Raw genomic sequence first — 19,926 nt, forward strand, 5'->3', positions numbered from 1 at the left:
ACACAACAGAATGTAAAGTTGGGTTTTATCCTCTTAATGTAAAATAAGACTTACTTTCTGTTTGCATTCTCTGGTTTTATTTGAAAGAAGACAGAGATTATATTAAAATATAATGAGGGCAATTCATTTTGTGGTTCAGAGTGGCTCAGATTTAGAAGAAAAAACCTCCTTAATCAGCACGGTACTTAAGGGCTCCCGTGTAAGAACGTTATGCTTAACCTTCAGCAAATGCTTATGGGCTGCCCTGAATAGTAATGGGTTTAAGCACATGCTTAACTGTTTTCCTGAAGGAAGACCTAAGTGTCTTGGCAAGCGTTGTATTACAGTTTCATTTACCTTTATCATAAATCCCAGCACCAAAGGCAAACTTTTCTTTCATCTCTTGGCAGATAGCTGGGTGTATAGATTTTTCCACCTCCGTTTGGCTTGCTTGCTACGGCTCGCTCGCTGCAATCTGATCGGCCTAGGCTGACCTTCACGGTGCTCCACATCCAGCCCGCATGGGTCCGGTTGCACGATCAAAGTCCGCACCTTGCCTTTCATCTGCCAGTTCCCTGCCCTCCCGGGGTGATGGATTCGGAGAAGTGAAATGCGCAAACAGTTTTCTGCTGCACCCGTTAATGGGAAGTAGGAATGGGAATTGTGCGTTGTGGATGAAGGGCTTTGCTGTGGTCCCTGTGGCGTGGTGGGGAGATGGGGTTGGAGTTTGTTACATCTACACCAGCTGGGAGTGGTTGGCTGTGGGAAATGCAAAAAAACCCACCCCCAAAACCCAAAACAAAACCCCCAAACAAACGAAGCAGGGAGAGGAGAGGAAAGGAAAGGGGGGGAAGGAAAGGTAAGGGGGGGGAAAGGAAACTAAAGGAAAGGGGGGAAAAAGGAGAGTAGAGGGGGAAAAGGAGAGGAGAGAGGGGAAAAAGGGGAGGGGGGAAAAGGAGAGGAGAGGAGAGAGGGGAAAAAGGAGAGGGGGGAAAAGGAGAGGGGAGGAAGGGGAAAAAGGAGAGGGGGAAAAGGGGGGGGGAAAGGAGAGGGGGAGGGGGCAAAAGGAGAGGGGGCTAGGGGGAAGAAGGAGAGGAGAGGAGGGGGAAAAAAGAGAGAAGGGGAAAAAGAGGGGAGGAGAGGGGAAAAAAGAGGAGAGAAGAGGAGAGGGGGGAAAAAAGGAGAGGGGAGGAGAGGGGAAAAAAGAGGAGAGAAGAGGAGAGGGGGGGAAAAAAGGAGAGGAGAAGGGAAAAAGGAAAGGCAACGAGAAGGAAAAAAAAAAAGGAAAGTAAAAGGAAAATAAAAAGGAAAACCCCCACCAAACCAGGAAAAAGAACCCGAATCAACCAACCGCACAAAGAGAAGCCCCGAGCAGAACCCGACCCGCGGGCTTCTGCCGCCTCCCCCGCGGGCGCGGAGCGGGGGTGTGCGGAGCGGGGGGGCGCGGAGCGGGGCGGGGGTGTACGGGGGGGCGCGGAGCGGTGCGGAGCGGAGGGCCGGTGCCTGCCGGCAGGGCTCGGCGCGCTGCTCTTGCGTAAGCGGCCGCCCGTCTTCCCCGTCGCTGCCGTTGCCATGGCGAGATGGCGGGGGAGGATTCCTGGGATCCGTAAGCCGGGGAGGCAGATTACGTCTTAACCCGGCACTCCGCTGCGCCTGACGTGATGTGGCAGGGTCGCCGGGGTGTCCCGGGGGGTGACGGACCTGCCGGGGAGCGGCAGCCAGCCGGCAGCTCCCAACTGTTGCGGGCATCGTGTTAAATAAAATAAAGCTGGGGGGTGGGGGGGGCTGAGGTATGGCAGGGGGTCTGCGCCGGGAAAGGTATCCCAAAGCTGCGGGGGGGAGTGTGGTTTGAGGCATTGGGCTGGTGGCGAGGGGAAGGGGTGGCACGAGTGTTTCTGGGTCTTGTTAGTGTCACGTGCGAGGAGGGGGTTCTCTTAATGTGCATCTGCATATTTTATGATGGCAGTTAGTTGTTAGCGTGCTAATCGTGAGCTGTGTGTATAAACGCACCCTGCAAACCCGCCAGCAGTAAGCAGGCAGCGAGCCTAAGCGTTAGCCCCGCGCCAATACCTAGCCTAGATCGAGTCACTGACAGATGTCTTTAAGATGAATGGAAGGAATGACGGAAGAAGACGTCAGTGTCTGCTTTGGTAAGTTTGCTTTTCATTATCTTTCGTTACTAGTGCTGTACTCCATCCCCTGCTCGGTGTCAGAGTGGGAGCAGTTGCCACTGATGGGTCTTTCTGTGCTTTGGAGCTTTTTGCTCCTCTTTGCCTGCTTGTATTCCTAGAGGCAGGTGTTGACTCCTCAAAGTGTGGTCTCTTCCTTTGTCACTGCAACGATATCATTAGTGCAGGCAAAAACTTTATAAATTCCGATGCTTGGTTTTCAATTTGGAAAAGCTGATGCATGGTCTAGAAGAAAGTGTGAAAAACACCGTGCTACAAAACAGCGTATGGTAAATGTGTTTCTTAAGAGGACAAACCCTACCTGGGTTAATAATAATACTCATTGCCAGAAAACGAATATGTGTGTGGGAAAAAAAGAAATCTAAGTATATTTAACATTCTTAAACTGTTTTACAGCAGTGGGGTAAGAAATGTGTTAGAATGTAAGAGAGTACGCTACTGGGAAATGAGCTTGCATGACACCCACAGAGCATTTACTGTACATTAGTTATAACCCTGTTGTTTTTGTTGTCTGCAATTAATTGAGTAATTTCTTCCATGACTGAAACTGCAGGTTAAGCATGTTTGCTTTGAAAGACAGTCTGCTGAATCGAGGCAGCTTTTGCACTTACCATATTAACAAGCTCTCGCAAAGTACATTTTATGCACTATGGGTATGAATTCCTGAAAGGTATCGGGGAGGGGGGGGTGTGTTAATTCACTGTTACATAAACAGCCAATAACAGCATTTCGTTGTACTGGAATTGCTCTAAAGTAGTTGTTAGCTTCCAGGCTAATAATGGGAAAAAGGCTCTGTTTGGTCTGTGTGAACAAATACATTTCGCTTTTGCAAATACTATTTGTATGAAAAGACAAAAATGGACTACAAGAACATTAAATTGAGGATACCGTTGTATAAATAGACAAGCCTAACCTTAGGCTGTAGTGTAGCTTTAGTGTTGCGTTTTACAGCTATGACGAGATCTTTATCTCCAAGTTGTACTTGGGGGCAGACCCAACAAAATCACATCCAAACCAGTTTTCCAGAAGCCAACAATTTATTGCGTGAGAACATTAGAGAAAAGCATTGTTGCCTCAGTTAGCAAAGCCTACCTGCTACCTGTGCAGATATTCTAAAAATGCAAAAGTCAGAGCTGGCAAAACATAAAGCTGGACGATACAGCCATACCAAATTGTGCAAGCACGGGGAGCCAGAAGATGGGGTTTATTTCAGCAGGTTTATGCAATAGTTCATGCTCCAGGCGGTGCGGGAGGGTGTTGGGAGAAACATTTCTGAGTGATGGAGTGCCTTGACTGGGACGTGGGACTGCCTGCCTGTCGCTGGAGGGTGGCAGCTATGTCTGCAGCCATTTCTGGTGGCTTCTGGCCTTAAAACTTTCCCAGTCAAGAATTTGCTGGATACTTTTGCTTTTGGAGTGTTGATTTAGCAAAGCAGGCCTCGTATCTGTTGAAGGAGCCTGCAACACTGGCGCTGTCATCTTTGGATAGGAGCAACTGTTGTTTGCTCGGGGAGCTTGAGGTGTTTGGATACGAGAACTTTGCTTGGGTTTAAGCACCCTTGGCTGCCCCCAGACTAGCTTACAGCTCTTTTCGGGAACTGGAAATATTGCTTCTGCTGCATTTCTGTAAGTAAAAGAGTACAGTGAGGGTTTGGTGGTTTCGGTTTGTTGGTTGGTTGGTTGGGGTTTTTTTTCTGTGCAGTTCAGCTGTTGCATATGTCTGATGTTTGTTAATATTGACAACCGCTTTCTAAGAGATAAAGTAACTTGTGTTTTGGTTGTTTCAGCTGTAGGGATTTGACTCTTGTTTATTTTAAAATGCAGTATTGTTCTGCATCACCAGCAGTTATTTATTTAGGCTTGTAAGGCAAACACATGACTTTGCATTAACCTTTCTCTCCCTCCCGTCTCCCCTGACCCCAAAGTAGTTCAGCCTGAAATTTGATAAGTTAATCGCAGTTACCTTGGCAAAATTAAAAACAAATGAAGATGGATGAAGCTTGACCTTAAAATTACTTTGGATAGGCTGGGCATATGCAGCTGAAAGCATTAATTGCTGCTGTTTTGGCAACTACCTTTGTCAGTGTAGGGTTTCAGTAAATGCTTCTTCCTTGGAGGAAGTAAGACATGCCCTGTCGTCTGCCTCACTTCTGGAGCTCGCTGGATTTATGAGTCGTCTTAATTAACATTGTGTAGCTACGCCTTTCAGATGTTTTCACTTCCCTGACATGGAACCAGTGTCAGCTTATCTCTGCGTCTTTATTTCTGAATGTGTCTGCTTGTCACAGGGAATTAAGTGTTTGTGCACCATTCAAAAATGACAGACCTTTACTACAGTCAATATAATTATAATGGAATTAATGACATTTTAAATGAAGAACAATTTTGGCTCATTTGTCTGTTATGTATCATGATTTGATTATAAATCCCAGCAGTGCCGATGGCCCTGGAGGTAGGTGACAGGACACAGTATGTACTGGAGGATCAGCTATTAATGTTGTTTCATCCAGCCCAGGCTTGTCTTCTGAAAAGACATTGAGAAGGCATCTATAACTCAACTGTGCAATCTGTTTAGAGGGAGACTCCAGAAGAAAACCCAAGCACAAATCTTCCCATTAATATATTTGGAAATCTTGTTGTGATATTAAATCTGATGGTGTAAGTTTGTGTAGTGTATTTTACCAAAAGTGACCCTAAACCTTTGCAAGCTCTCTTTCACCTAGAAAGTGTGTAGTACAGGGACATGGTCAGGCAGGGATATGGCTTTTGGATCTAAAGATCATTCTCCTAGCCCATCCAGAGGGGAACTGTCAGGTGGGGGGCTGAGCTGGTTTAAAAGTAGTACGTGGATTTCTTTTGGTGTGATCCAAGTGTCCATTTGAGACACTGTACAGGTGTACTGTGCTGTCCGGTCTTTACTCTTCAGGTTTTGTATGTTGTAAGGTGCATGGTCACAGACCAGTTAATACTGAGCACGGTAAGATTTTATTCTGGTTGAACATCTATGCTTTATTATAGGTTTTCATTGTCACAGCAAGATAAATATCAGGGTTTTATTACTTCATAATAAGTTTTATCTTTAAAGATCATTTTCCAAAAGGTTGAAATGGGTTGTTAGCTCACCTAGGAGTTATGAGTGGGATTGTTGGGAGCACTTGGAAGTTGAGTTAGATGAATGCGGTTTTAATTAGCAGGAGTTTTGCTATCAGCTTCTGTGGGAAAATTAGTTAAAACCCGTCACCAGCATCACAGTGCCATTGAAAATTGTCAACTGAATGAACAAACTGAATGAAGATTTTTTACTTAGGAATTAATTGCTACAAGTTGGAAGAAGAGGCTTACTTTCTAACTACCCTAATTTTGCATTGTCCACACAATCATTAGTTTACATTGGATTTAGGAGATGCGTGCAGAAGTCTGATGTGTTTTTGCAGAAGGGTTTTAGTGTGGTTTGTAGCTTTTGTGTGGGCTCAGTCTGTGACAGTTTATTAGGGTCTGATTTTCAGAAAGTCCCTTGCTGAAAACTGGGCTGGTTTGAGAACTGTCAGTGGGTGCTTTGACTCATTAGCTGCTTTTGAAGTTGTTGGTCTCAACTATTTAGTGTAACCTGTCAGAATGTGTAAGGGCAGGAGGAGTTTGTGCCCCCACCTTGGATGCAGTAATAATATGTGATGAAATAGCAACAAATCAAGCTGCCTTTCAGTTTTTGTGTGCTGTTGGAAAAGGCACCAGTAAATGAGAAGATAGGCTCAGGAGGGCATCTAAGGGGTTAATTCAAGAGTATGTTCTATGTAAGTAGTTGTCAGTAAAGTGTCTAAATATCTCTGTAAGACTTCATGAGTGCAGCAGCTGTACAGGAATGTTTTGTTGTTTTTTTTTTTTCCCAATAAATCCTTGGAACATGGAAACATTGGACTGGAGCTAAGGCATGCAGGAAAGCTGTGGTGGGCGCTGGTACTGAACTTGCATATCCCACAACAAGTTCCTTAACCCTGAGACCTGACTTTTCCCCCGCCTAAAGAACTTCCCATGGACATTTCACCCTTATCTCTCCAGCATCATCCCACATACTCTTCTGCCTTCCCATCACCGACCCCTGCAGTCGAAAACAAGCATCCCCATCCCTTTTCCCACTTGCCAGAGGAGATGGAATTTTCTGCTGCTGGTAGGCGTCTTGCTACCTGTTTTGGGTTTGTTTGTTTATTTATTTATTTATTTATTTTTTATTGCTCTGTGCCTGGATGCTTTCCAAGGCAGCCAGTCCTTACTTCCATCTACACCCTGGGATTCCAGAGGAGTGATGGAGAAGCAAACCTTTGTGTGAGATTTGGCTGGTTTGCAGAATCATTTGCCACGGGGGAATGGAAGTCATAACAAGGGAGTTCCCACAGATAGGTGGATGTTTTGGGGTTGTGCCAGAAAGTTTTGGTTTCCTAATAAAATTGTAAGATGAAATTCTGGTTCTCTTAAAGTCCTTGGGAACTTTATAGTCAGCCTGAGCATGGTCTGAATTTTGGTGAAGCAGGGGGTTTTGTGGGTTAACCATTTTTTTTTAATATATTTACGCTCTCTGCTGCTCTGGAGATGTTTAAATTCAGAGGTTGGGCTCTTAATCTGATGTCCTCTGTTGGTAGCATGTTGGTGGGGAAGTCAAATGCTTGCCCAGGTTTGGAGCATGGGGTTGGGGAAGGCTTTTCAGCTTCATCTGATTTGTTCCATGCAACAGAGAGACAGTCATCTGTGTGTGCCTGTGTACCATTGCAGGGGACAGGTGTGTATATAACAAAGAAAAAGACCAGCATTTTGAGATCCATAATCAAGTTCATAGCTTTACAATGGGTACAGTGTTGCTTGTGCAAAAGCAAAACACCTCCCTGTTGAAATTACCTCAACCAGAATATTTTCAGAAGGGGGTCCTCTGAACAGTAGTAAATTTGTTCATAGGTTGAATGAAGAATAGATGTTAAATCTACACTTAATATGTGTGTGCCAAGCTATTCCTTGTGGGTATGTCAGATGATCCTCAGAGTAGATCTGTACTCTATTCGGACACCTGCAATTAAAGCTCATTGAAATTAGATTCCTAGGTCTTTGCTGACATTATTTTTAGAAGTGTGCCTTTTTTTTTTTTTGTTTGTAACTTGTATTAAATGTGAAAAAGCAACAAAACCTAAAATGTCAGAAAACTCAAAACTTGCCACATTTCTGTAATTTTTCTGAAATGAAAATGTGTATTAGATCAGTTTCATTGTTATAAATTTTATATACTTTGTTTTGAACTTGGCTTTTCAAACTCTGCATGGCTTTTCTGAGTTTAGTGTAAATTAATAAAAATGTGAAAGATGGCTTTGGATAAAATGTGGGGGTTTTCCTTTTTTTTTTTTCTTTTTTTTTTCTTTTTTTTTTTTGAGAAAAGATGAAACTGACCATTCTAGAAAATAGTTAGTAATATAAAATTTGCTGAAGCTCATGCATTTCACGGACACCTTATATTTTGGTAATGAATTTTCTGGCAGAAGATTTTTTTTTTTTTTTGGCAGATTTTCTCTGTCAGCATCCTCTTATCAGCAGCACAGGAGCCTACAGTTTTCCTGGGAAAGCTAGGTGTCAGCCCAGCGTAGGCCATTTTAAGCTACAGAAAATTAGTCAACTATTACATCCAAACAATGCTAGCTGTGCCCTTTGGTAATATTAGAATGGGAGAAATGGCCGGTAGATTATTAAATAAAATTTAATATAGGGTTTCAAAAGACTGGAATATTGTAATGAGAGTCCCCATATTGACTCTGGTGTTGATAAGGTTCCATGTACCTTAACAGTGCATTTCCCAACCATGTTGTGTTTCAGTTTATTTGGCTCTGATTTTATGGATATGCATTACTTGTTCTGGGGATAATTGTGAGGATAACGCACCACATAATGCATTTTACTCTCCAGTACTAACATAATGTCAACCTGATTTCTTAAAACCTGGTTTTTATATGGGGAATTTTAAAGGACAGTATATGGTTTGATATGCTTCATCCACTTCTTTGTTACACAGGATTTGCAGTATAATTCTTAAAGCCCTTCTGACAATACAGCAGGGAGATTCTTGCTGCCCTGTACAAGGTATTTCCAAAACGTGTTTACTAGTGCAGTTTACTGCAGCCTTCTGGTTTTCTTTGGCATTATGCCTTAAGGAAGCTTTACTGTGTCACTGTTTGGTTTCAAGTTTCTTAAATATAAATTGGACGTCATATAGTTATAAAGCAAAAATTTGTAAATTAGTATGGCCAGACATCTCAAATCTGAAATAGAAATGAAATATTACAAATAATATTTTGATTTGCTTTGCCTCAGTCTTGTTGAATTGTATGAGATGGGAGGTATCATTTCCCATTGCATATCTTCAGCAATCAACACTGTAACAAGTCTAATTGTTTATTTACTTTTAGTTTCTCTCCCATAGATCTTATGTCAACAACAGTGTAGCATGGGGTTTTTTTTTAATGTATCTTTATTGGTTGCATAGATCAAAACTCGAGCAGTTTTATGGAGGTTGCATTTTTACATCCTGACAACTTCATATTTGTTCTTGTTCCAATTAAAACATTTTTATTTCCCTCAGACAAGTTAACCTTTTTCTTCCACTTGAAATAATGACGAGGACAAATATTTGTCAGCATCCCTTCAACCGGATGGTTTCCCTGCTCTTGCAGTATCTTGGAAGCCTGGAAAAGCATTTCAGCTGAGGGGGTGGCCAGAGGTGGGAATGTGCTGTCTGCCTCTGCAGCAGCCCTGATGGTGATGGGGGTGTCACTGCCAGCTCAGAGGGCCGCCAGGGGGACTTGCCTTACCCACCCTGGCAAAGCCCCGGGTGGCTGAGGGAGAGAGGTGAAGAGCAGGCTGCAGGTCGGTTACCTATTGCATCTTCCTTTCTCCTGACATGGCATGTGTTGTACCAGACCTGTCAGCCATGATGAGGTGTAACCTAGTGATGAAGTGAGGAAAGTTGACAGTACCTCCAAACACAGCATGGTTGTGAAGTTCTGCCACTTCACTTTGGATAAAATGATTAAAAATAGTGGTTTGGGTGAAAGAATGACCAATAGCTGAACAGCGACGATAGCTTTGTCGGGATGTGCAGGACCTTGAGCAGAGGTATGGGTTTGGGGAATCTGTAATGCTTGTGGAATAGAATCAGTAATTGTTAGTAGTATATTTAAGTTAAGCTTCTTGGGAGAAGGGGACTAACTATTTTAGGGTCCTGATCCTTTACCAGCAGGCTGTGATATGAACACCAGTGATGTCCCCGTCATCTTCAGACCTGTGTGATTATAATCCTACATCAGCATCGCAGGGATTGGGATTCCTTTGTGGCTTTAGCTGCTCAGGTTACCAGTTAAAAAGTCCCATTTCTGCTTACAAGTGATTTCAAGATCTCTGTTGTGCTCTGCCTGGCACAGATCCGATGATGGATGTGGCTGGTACCTTCACAGCATGTTCATTCGTGCTGTGTCTTTTCCCAAACGTGTTCCCAAAGGGAAGGTTACCAGAGTTTTTGAGTGACTTTTAGCTGAAAACCTGTTCAGGAGGGAGACAGTATTTTAAGTAAACTGTGGCAAGTACAGATCTTTAAAATAAGGCTCTTGTGGTCTGTGTATGCGCTGCCTGACAGATCTGAATTTGACGTCACAGATGGCTATTCAAATGCAGAGGTTAATTTTCTAGGTCTTAGTGCAGCTGAGTGTACCTTGAGTGCAGGTATCTTCCTACACAATGTCCCATTGCCTTTTCATGGGCAAATACTCCTTTAATAGTTTGTATCCTGCTCTTTGCACCTGTCTTTCTCTTGTAAAATTAGTTTAAAGTGTTTTGTTTAAGAATTAAGAATGCAGTCAAATATTGCAGAGAGGGCATTTGTTTCTGGTGCTGGGGCTTGCTGGTGTGTTGTGTAGTTTTGGGAGGAATGTTCAGCAGATACTTGATGCCCTGCCATAGGAGGAAAAAGGTGCACCGGTGAAAACGGAGGAGGTTCTTGTGAGTGTCGAGGTCTCTTGCAAATCTGGACCTCAGCCTGTGTTCCTGTACATGGAGAGATGCACTGCCAATAAATTAATCTCTGCTATGTTGGGATATTGAGGGTCTTGGTGTGCCACATTCAAAGCGCCTCTGAGCCTTCAGAAACTGCAGTTTGAAAAAAAAAAAAATTGCAGCTGGAAAGAAACTGATTTTTCTTTAATAAAAAAAAAAAAAAAAAAAGGCTTTGGAGTGCCTTGGGTGTGTTGGGTAATTGTGTACTCCAGAAGTGCAGTTACATAAGTGAGGACACTCCTGCCGCCGCAGCCTGCCAGGAGGACAGACACTGCAGAAAATTCACTCATCGCAGAAGAACTCCGGTAGGTATGGCAGGGGAGACACTCTATCCTTTGTGCTGTATTTATTCACAAAGAGAAGTTGTCTTTGGCATGCCTGTTTGGCACCGAAGGAGCCCCAGCTTTTATCCTGTGGAGCTGCTTTTTCTTGTTGGCGGTGCGGGTAGAAGTTTCCTTGTCTGACGTGGAACGGGAGAGGTGGGTATTTTCCATAGTTCATCACGAGGCTTCGCCACGGCCGGTTGAAAGAGTCCAGCTTAAGCTCCTTGTGGAGGGAGGATGGGAGTCAGCAGCAAAGCCCTGGGCGGCAGCTCTGGTGGCTTCCAACCCAGCGCTGTTTGATGGGAGAGAAGAAAGATGCGGAGGGACGCAGGGGCAGCACGCAGCAGAGCATGGTGTGTAGGACATTGGTCTGGGTTTCCTGGTTCAGTAAGAAAGACCCACTCCAATCATAAGCAGTGGGCAGCAATGTCCAGATGTACCTTTCCTGCTTACCAGTGTGCATTTAGGGGAGTTCTAAAAGAAGGACTTTTCTGGGGAAAATTAGGCTAAACTGCATTTACTTAGTATGCACGTTTTCAGTTAACGCAGTTTATGAACAGGCCTTACTGCTTGCTTACATTGTTCACAGCATAAATGTCAAATTTAAATGCATGTCAAACTTTATTTCATCCATTTATTTCAAATGTAATTTGATTTTACTGTGAAAACATTTCACAGGTTAAGTTTGGGATGTGCAGCAGAACAGCAAAGATATTTAATACTTTGCTTAATTTAGAAAAATGACCTTTCAGAGGAAAACACTGTACTTGTCAAAAATATACTGATGAATTAATTTCTTATAATGGCAGTGTGTTAGTTGACTTTTGAGAGCAACCTTATAGAGAATGAGTTTTATTTTTGTCTTAGTTCTGTCTGATTGTAGTGCCTTTCACAAATCAAGTCACTTTACTGGCTTTTACGGTTATAAATACATGGTGAAATTTGGAAGCAAAAAAACCAAACAGACCAACCCGAAGCTGTCTGATGAGTGTGGATAGCTGGAATTTTGGACGATATTTCAGTTATAAGATTAGGACCCCCTTTCACCCTCCCCGCTCAAACTCAACCCCCACCCTCCCCAGAGCACCCTTGCAATGCTGTCTACAAATACCATACTTTGATTCTGATTTTAAGTGGCCCTAATAGAAACTATGTTGCATGTGATAGCAGTGTTGTCTTGCATTACAAAATGCTGACTTTGTTTCCACAGGCTAAGTCAGTGGCTTTCAATTGGTGAAAATCTGCAAGGAATTTGAAAGCAACTTTGGTACTTCTTGTAGGTTTCTGACTGCTCAGATTGATTTATGTTTAGAGCCTAATCTTGCTCACTTTGACAAAGCTGGCAACTTCAGTGGGTTTATTTGTGCAGATAGAGTGAGAAGGATTCAGCTTTTGATATAAATACTTTAGCTTTCTGGTTTCTGAGAACTATTTTCTTGCAGTTAATTATGCATCCTTAAAAATGTGTACATTCATACGCATATGTAGAGGGAGAGATGGCAATTTTAGTTTGCAAACTATTGAGCTTCGTTTTGCCTATCAGTGTTTTTAATTTTAGTTTGAGTCAGAACAATCTCCAAAATGTTAAGATAGACTCAGATCAAGAGAGTTACAAGTCGGGTCACAGACATTGTCACATGTAGGTAGCATCATATACTGTATATAGCTGGCTGTTACTGAAACATCAGTATGTTCTAGTATATTGTTTTAAAAGCTGCGGCAGGGTTGTTGAGAGCAGTCCTTTGAGGTTCCCCTGGGTAAGGACAGATGTCAAAGTGAGAGGTTTGTGTTCTTGCGAGCCATCAGCGGCTGTTGGGACTCAGGGCAGAGAGCAGGGAAAACGCAGGAGATGGCTCTGCATGGATGGCCTTGGGAAGGGGTTTGTTGCTGCTGAAATACTGCAAAACAAAAAATCCCTGGCCGTGCTTGAATTCTAATAATTATGATCGTTTTAGATGGAGCGGTGCCAGCTTCAAAGCAAACAGCTTACAAGTTTAAAAGTCTGTGTTGTTTAAAAGAAATGTGGAAGGGTCAGCGGTCAGGTATGCTTGTGGCTGGAACTGAAGTGTCTGTATTGGCAAACGGGAGAATCTGAGTTCAGCAGCCTAAAAGGGTGAGCAAAATGCAACAGTAAAGCTAAAATGATGGTAAAACCACTGGAGTTTTAGCTTCATGATTCAAATTTATCAGTATTTTCTTGTTCTTGTGTTAGAAAGGATGTCTTAATGATTCTGGTTTGAATATTGCATTTGCTGAAACTACGGTTAGCTTCCAGTTGCTGCTGAAAATGGAGAAGCCCATATCGCTGTTTGGATCATCGTGGTTTTGCTGGGGTGGGTGGGCAGTGAGTTACTGTCGTGTTCTAGGTGGTTACAGTCAGGTCACTCTGAACTAGGCTGGGCTGAGCATTTTTGGTAATATTGCAAATATACTTCAGCTCTGCAACGGCAAACTTACTGTAAATCTGTGGTGATCTCCCTTTGGGTGGTAATTTCTTAGAATAGCTTTAGTTATTGTTGGAATAGTGGCAAGTTTAAAGGGTATTGCATGCATGTAATGGTATTTCATCTCAATCAAAACAAAGGATGTCAGTTTCTAAAGCAACCAGAATTATTTTTAACTCTTTCCTCATTTCTTTAAAACAAACTCAGAGTGATTCATCAGTATCCTGTCTCAGAGTGGCCCTTGCAAAGTGTTTCAGAGGGAGAATAACAAGTGGTTCAGTGGGCAATTCTGCAAGAACTGGCTGTGGACCACGGTGTTTTGTTCTGTGGGGTTTTTTTAACCTTTCGTGCAGTGCAATTAGCTGGGTGGTGTTCTGAAAATCACAGTAGATCGCCATCCAGAACGTTATCTGTTTGCCCTTACCAGGGTGTGTTCTTCTTAATAAAGTGAGTGTTAAGATTCCCCAGTACGCAGCTTCCATATTTCATGACAAAAGCCCAAGAGCTAGTATCTCATTGTGTTTAAAAGGGTCTCTTTCGTGTTTCCCAACAGAATTGATTGATGAATTCATTTGCAGTGCGAAAGCTAAATCTCAAAGATGTATATTTTAAATATCTGCCTGAAAGCAGGGAGGAAATGAGAGCTGAGATAAATTGGTAAAGCAAAACCAGTGAGAAGCTCAGCTCCCAACATCTACATCTTGATATTAGAAGTCAGAATTACGAGGTTTCGGTTTGGTCTTTTTTTCCAGTAATACTCAGTTTGACCTTCCCTGTAACATTTATTATTTAATATACCCATGTTGTGTCAAATGTTTTCCACCTCTCTGTAAATTAAATTGCTGCAATCTTTTAGACTCTTCTCATACAGAATCATCATCAGGCTTCTAAGTATTTGTGTTGCTCTTTGAACTTTTTCTATTTCTAAAATAGCTGTATTATTACTGTCTATATTTTTCCAAAATAACCTAACATTTTATCTGCAAATACCGCCCCCTTCCACAAAGAATTAAAAAAATAAATCAGCAAAACGCCCAGGAATGAACCTTGTGCAGTATGTGGTTATTTTCAGAGAATCATCGAGACCTGCAGGTCAGTTCCTCAGTGCCGCACACCAACAGGTCATAAATTGAATGTATGAATAGTTTAAAAACAGATACTTCTTTCTTCATGTATTTCAGTGCTTTGATGATGGCTTTTTGCTTTAGCCACGCTTGTTGTGACACAGCATTCCAGGTTCAAATGCTCCATAGTCCCCAATTCAGGCTGCTGCTGATGTACTGGTTGGGTGGCATTGCCTCTAGCTGTCCTATGGGGAGGTGACTCCTAAGGTGTCACACCATCGACTGTGGTTAAGCTGTGGATTAAGCCAGGGATTTAAACTATTTGCATGCTCAGAACTATATCCTGGTAATAATTTAAAAATGTTATCTGTCTTTCCCTATTGCAGTCCCAGTTTTACAAGGATTTTTTAATGAGCGCCATTGAGTTTGTCCCTGCTCTTGTGCTAAATGTGGAGTAACAATTTCCAAATCTTTCGTTTCCTGAAGCATGTGAGGAAATGAAATTGCAGCCACCAAAATCTTCAGAATTATCTGCCAGGAGTGTGAAAGTGTACGTTTTATCCAGTTGATAACTGATAATTAAGGTCAGATTCAGTTACTGAATCCTGGCTTGAGTTGTTAATGAATGCTTGTTGAATATTTGAATAAAACTTAATTTCTGGAAGTTCTTAAACATAAAACTGTCACAGTTTAATATAGTTGGAAATAATTACTAAATCAGTTAAACCAAATTATATCTAAGCTATTTGAACACCTAAACCATAAACCTGACATGAATGGGGGTGTGGGTGTTGGCTTTTGGGTGTTGTGGTGGTTTGGTTTTTTTGTTTTTGTTGTTGTTTGTTGTGGGGTTTTTTAAGTAGTGTATGATTAATTTTTTTTCTAAAGCATGAAGCCAAAAGCCAAATACCTGAGAACCTATAAGAAATTGTTTAATTGTGCCTCAGGATTAACCTGAGGTTATTTGGTTTGCAATTATGAATTGTAGCTACAGAAAAGGAGGAGCTGGACAGAAGGACTGCCAAAGATATGAAAACATCAGGTCATCTGCTGTAGGAGTATATATTTTAATTAAATGTAGTCACCAATAAAATATTGTCCAATGTTTATTTACAAGGGAAAAGAAAAGGGAAACTGCGCATTTAGTGTTTTCCTGCGTGCTGTGATTTCTCTAGTCGAGTCCTCACAGTATGAACTGATCGTCCTTTCAGGAAAGAGAAAGCAAAAGAAAATAATTTTAAGTGCATCATTTCTACAGTGTAGACACTTTATTGGCTTTGTGTTGCTCTTCATAATATTCTTTTTTCCTCCCCCATACTATCTTTTATCCTGCTTTTGTTCTTCTGTTTCCTTTCCTTCTCCCTCACCTGTTTCAACATGGAACAAACAATTTGCCTCTGTTTTTGAGAAGCACAAAGAGAGAAGTGTTGTCTGAGCTCTGTGCACAGCCTGAGGTCTTCCCCACGTCAGAGGCATTGGAATCCCTTGACCTACTGTGGTTCACGTGGGGGTGTTACACCAGATACGTGTTTTTGGTGGATGCCCACCTTGTCCTGCTGCTTACAGCCTTGAATACCAGCACTGGGTGAATCTGGGAGCAGGAAGGTCTTGCTGATGTGATTATTAGCAGGGGTGGAGGGGCTGGGTTGCAAGAGAGGAAAACTGAGGGAGGGTGAGGAGCACCGAGCCCAGCCTTGCTCCTGGTTTTTTTGCACTGGAAAATCTAGTCATTCCAGCAGTTTTGCATGATGGCTTAGAACAATGAACTAAGTAAATTTGGAGAAGGTATAAGCATTAAAGAGAAGAAGAAGTATTTGGAGAAGAGCAAGTATCAGGGAAGCAGCACTTGTTCCTTGGCAGGCAGTCACAATTTGTGGAAAAATTCCAAGGAAAGACCTGAAGTGCAGAGGCAGGAGGTGAGATCTGCAGCCGGGTGCCTGCCCGCTCCCCAGGCAGCTGCCCTGGTGCATCGCTGGGAGCCTGGCTCAGCCGTGTGCGTCATGGAGAAGTGATGCATCTCTGTTCCATCGCAGGATGCTGGCAGGAGGAGATACTAGACTGACAGCTGTGGACTGTTTCTTCCTCTCCCCCAACACCTTTTCTTTTTCAGCACCTTTTCTCTTTCCTTGTGTAATGCCCCTTTGATGTATGTTAGGTTTGGGTGAAAGGTTCCTGTTGTTTAACATAAGCTTTGGTGAGAAGTTGGCTGAGCCTTTTCCTTCAACACAACTCCAGGTGTCTAGGTCAGGGAGACTCCGTGGTTTACTAGTCACTCTGAACCTCCTCAGAGAAGAGAAATTAAAGAATGAGAGAGGTTGGCCTCATTCTCTCCTCCTTCCTTTCTTTGTGAGTACAAAGTTTCCAATGTTATTTTTCTTCTTATTAACCATGCAAAATTTTTGTCTCGGTTACCCTTTCTCTGGCTGGAAAAGTGGAAACTTTGAGCAGAAATTTATTTTAGCTGAGCTGTTGAAAAAAAATTGAGAAAAATACTTCTGTAAATAGGTAAGATATTTAAAGCTGAAATAAACAGATTAGGGTATATATGGGGGGAGGCGGGGGGGGGGGAATGCCATTTAAAATCTTAATAGTTTTGGAAATTTGGGGCTGTTTCTTAAGTCATTAATTTTAGTGCTACCAAGAAAATGTCCAGACAGGCACATTAAAAACAACCCCCAAAAAAGCAGTTTCAGGACATTATACTGGGTTTGCATTTTCATTGTTTTAGTCAAGTTGCACATTCTAATAATTTCTTCTCCCGCTCACCGTATTTTCCAGTAATCATTGTTCCAACAAAACAAACAAAAAATCTTCCTGTAAATGGGTTCATAAAGTTGCATGCAAGTCTTGCTGCTCTATTGTGGCACGGGGTTGATTTGTGTAAAATCTTTTTAGTAAAGGCCCAAAAAAAAATACATCTTTTTTAGGACTTGAAGTCCCTGGATGCTTGCTTCGGCACATTGCTATTGAAGCGAGCAAGCTCCAGGCTGAATTGTTCGCTTCCAAACGCAGGGTGGGATGGTGTGTGCGGCAGCTTGCTGTGGCTTTCTCCCACACGTTCCTCACTACCCCTCCCATCTTCAATCAGACGATGCAAAATTGAGCGTGAATTCTAAATAAAAAAGGAAAAAACACCCGGGTGATGTTCAGATTGCAGAGTGCCATCATTCTGTAGGTGTATAAGAAGCAGCTAGTTAATTACCTCCCTAAGCTTGCAAGCGGAGAAGGAAAATTTCACCAGCGAACCTAGAAAAAGGGGGAAGAGGGCTAGGATTTCATTTAGATTTGACTTGTTTTGCTTAAAGAAATCATAATAGTTTGTTATTCTGAAGTCCAGTTCCATGGCAGTAGGAACTGTACTTCTTGTGGGATGAGGTGAATGTGAGTGGGTCTATATAATTTTTGCTTCATTTTTCAAAACACTGTTTACATATTAATAACACACTTAACAATCTGTATACTACCAGATTTGTTTCCTATTCCTTATTTACTGAACAAAACCACCTCAGCTTCTTGTAGTAACTAAGTTTTTGTATAAAATGTGCAGTGTCAGCATTCCAGGATATTTTTTTTTCAGGAGTGTATTTGTTGTCCAAGGATATACCTCAGAAATAATAAGAAAAATAATGCCATTAAGATACTTCAGCCTACTTTCTTTCATTTTGAGGGGAGAAATTAATTATATTTCTTGGGGGGTGGGGGTGGGGTGTAGGGGGGCTTTTCAATTTTTTTCTTCAGATTTGATGCTGATTACCATCCAGGGCATACAGCAAGTATTTTAAACACCACCACCACCCCCCCAAAGAAAGAAAAGGAAACAAATTTTGGTTAGGACTGTACTTTGCAGGAGTCATTAAAGGTTTCACTGTTTCCTTCCCTTTCTCTATAAATTCAGCCTCAGAAGAGACCTTCTGGGGCTTCATTACTACACGTTTTTATGCATCAGTGGTGCTTTTAAATCATGCTGCGTTCTTCATCTCTGCTCCCATTTAGCAGGTTTGTACGATCCGAGCGATTTTGACTTTTTTTCAGCAGTCAGAGCCAGGGTAGTGCTGGCCTTTATAGGCGAGCTGGGGTGGGCACGGGGTGCCCGCAGCAGCCGTGTCCCCTGGGGGCAGCCAGAGCAGGCACAGAGGAGGAGAGAGACAAGATGTGAGCTGGCAGTGCTGGGGACAGGTTTTAACAAGTACCTTGGGAGCAGCGCAGCCCTGCTTCTAGCAGGAATCTTTGGTTTTACAGGGCTTGGGGAAGAGGAGCAGGCGGGCTTGCAAGTGGCTGGTGCGGTTTGCAGGGTAACCAGGTGGGTGGTTGTGGGTGAGCACAGGCTGGTGTGTGGTTGTGACCAGAAAATAATCCCTTTATAATAACGTGGACGTTTGTCACTTGGCCTCCTGTACCAGAAGACTTACAAGTCCGTGATTTTTCCTGATGAAACGGATACCTGTTCAGATGGGAGGTTAGGAGCTGGCAGGATGCAGGATGAATCTGGGCCCTGGGATGTTCTCCTCCCCTCCATCCCCTCTCCCTGGGGAAAAAAAAAACCAAACCCAAACCACCCAGTTGTTTTGTACAGCCTTAATTTACAAGGCTGATTTGCCATTCAGCCCCTGATAAGCAACCGAAATAGCAGGACACCTAAGTTTTTACACTGCCAAGGGGTTGTGGTGTAGGGCCTGTTGCTGTGTGCTATAGGGTGCTCCACAAGGTCACCATGCAATTTTGACTTAAATTAATGGTTAGCAACTTAGTAGCTCCTTTCTACTCCTACTTTAAAAGTAGTATAATAGCAAAGCTGCAGGATTGTTTGTAGTTTCAGCTCATCCCAGCTTGCTGGGACTATATTGATGAACATATGATCCAATTTCATTTCCTTTCAGTACATCCTGACGTGCCTGATTTCCTCTCGGCGTGCCTGCCGAAGGGCTCCTGCTTCCCAAAGTCATACCTTGGGAAGCATCTGGCAGATCTGGATGATTTCGAGGGATCAGCCCACAACTTCTCAGGTCCATTGAACCCTGCGTAGGGTGTGTGTGGTTTCTGGAGTAGTGGTTTATCCTTGCTCCCACTGTCCTTGATGGGAATGGCGCGAGGACTGGAGAACACCCAAGTACTCAATGGGATACTCTAAACCTAGTTTTTTGTCTTAGGTCGTGAGGGAGGGTGGGAGCAGCTAGAGGAAAACAGTAAAATAAATGACTGAAGTGGGTATTGGCTTAATACATATATTCCCCCCAAATTTGTGTAGTCCCTGAGAACAGAACTGCCTAGGGCTGTTTTGTTTGTAAGCCTCTTAGGGTGGCTAAGCCCCCATTCATGGCTGGATTAGCAAGAAAATATCACTTAAATTCTGTGTTTCTAGTACACCTAGTCCTACATCAGCTTGTATTGACTAGTTTTTCAAAGGTGTTTTTCTTTTTGTTAATCCAGTATCTTGTTTCTCTCACTTTCAAGCTACAGCTAGTAACATTTCATTCAGCGTATAAAAAAAATCAGGGCAAAAATAGAAGATTACTATGGAAAAGTAAGCTTGGCAAAGTCCACAGAGCAAGGTTTAGCATAACAAGTTAATTGTGGATTTTTAGGTTTTGGGGCTTTTTAGCACTAAGAGCTACTGATGCCATTATGACTGTTCATATGCTGGACTGTATTCACACACTTTGGCTTGTAACATTAAGACCTATTAGGTTCTTGGAAAAACAAGCAAGAAGAAGATGAGATACCTTGGTGAAATTAATGAAAAGCGTTAATTTTGCATGTGATGTTTAGTTAACATTTAATTCACATAACCCTAAAGAAGGATTTTGAATTTGGCGGCGAGTATGATTTTTGCAGACCTGTTCAAAATGAATTTA

General features: G+C 42.5%; 1 protein-coding gene across 5 annotated transcripts in view; it reads left to right on the forward strand.

Moving 5' to 3' along the window:
- The window catches only part of HIVEP1 (HIVEP zinc finger 1), a 123,170-nt gene that overhangs the window by 41,668 nt on the left and 61,576 nt on the right, over positions 1-19,926 (forward strand). Inside the window, exon 1 of one of the 5 annotated variants that reach the window (XM_056330541.1) lies at positions 1,850-2,129. The exons of the other annotated variants lie outside the window; for them this stretch is intronic. Coding sequence (XP_056186516.1) covers positions 2,090-2,129 — 40 coding nt within the window. The 5' untranslated portion in view covers positions 1,850-2,089. Of the gene's footprint in view, positions 1-1,849; positions 2,130-19,926 lie in introns of those variants that run through there. 5 annotated transcript variants of the gene reach the window in all.

Source organism: Falco biarmicus, chromosome 3 (genome assembly GCF_023638135.1).
Source record: "Falco biarmicus isolate bFalBia1 chromosome 3, bFalBia1.pri, whole genome shotgun sequence".
Classification (NCBI taxonomy): Eukaryota; Metazoa; Chordata; class Aves; order Falconiformes; family Falconidae; genus Falco; species Falco biarmicus.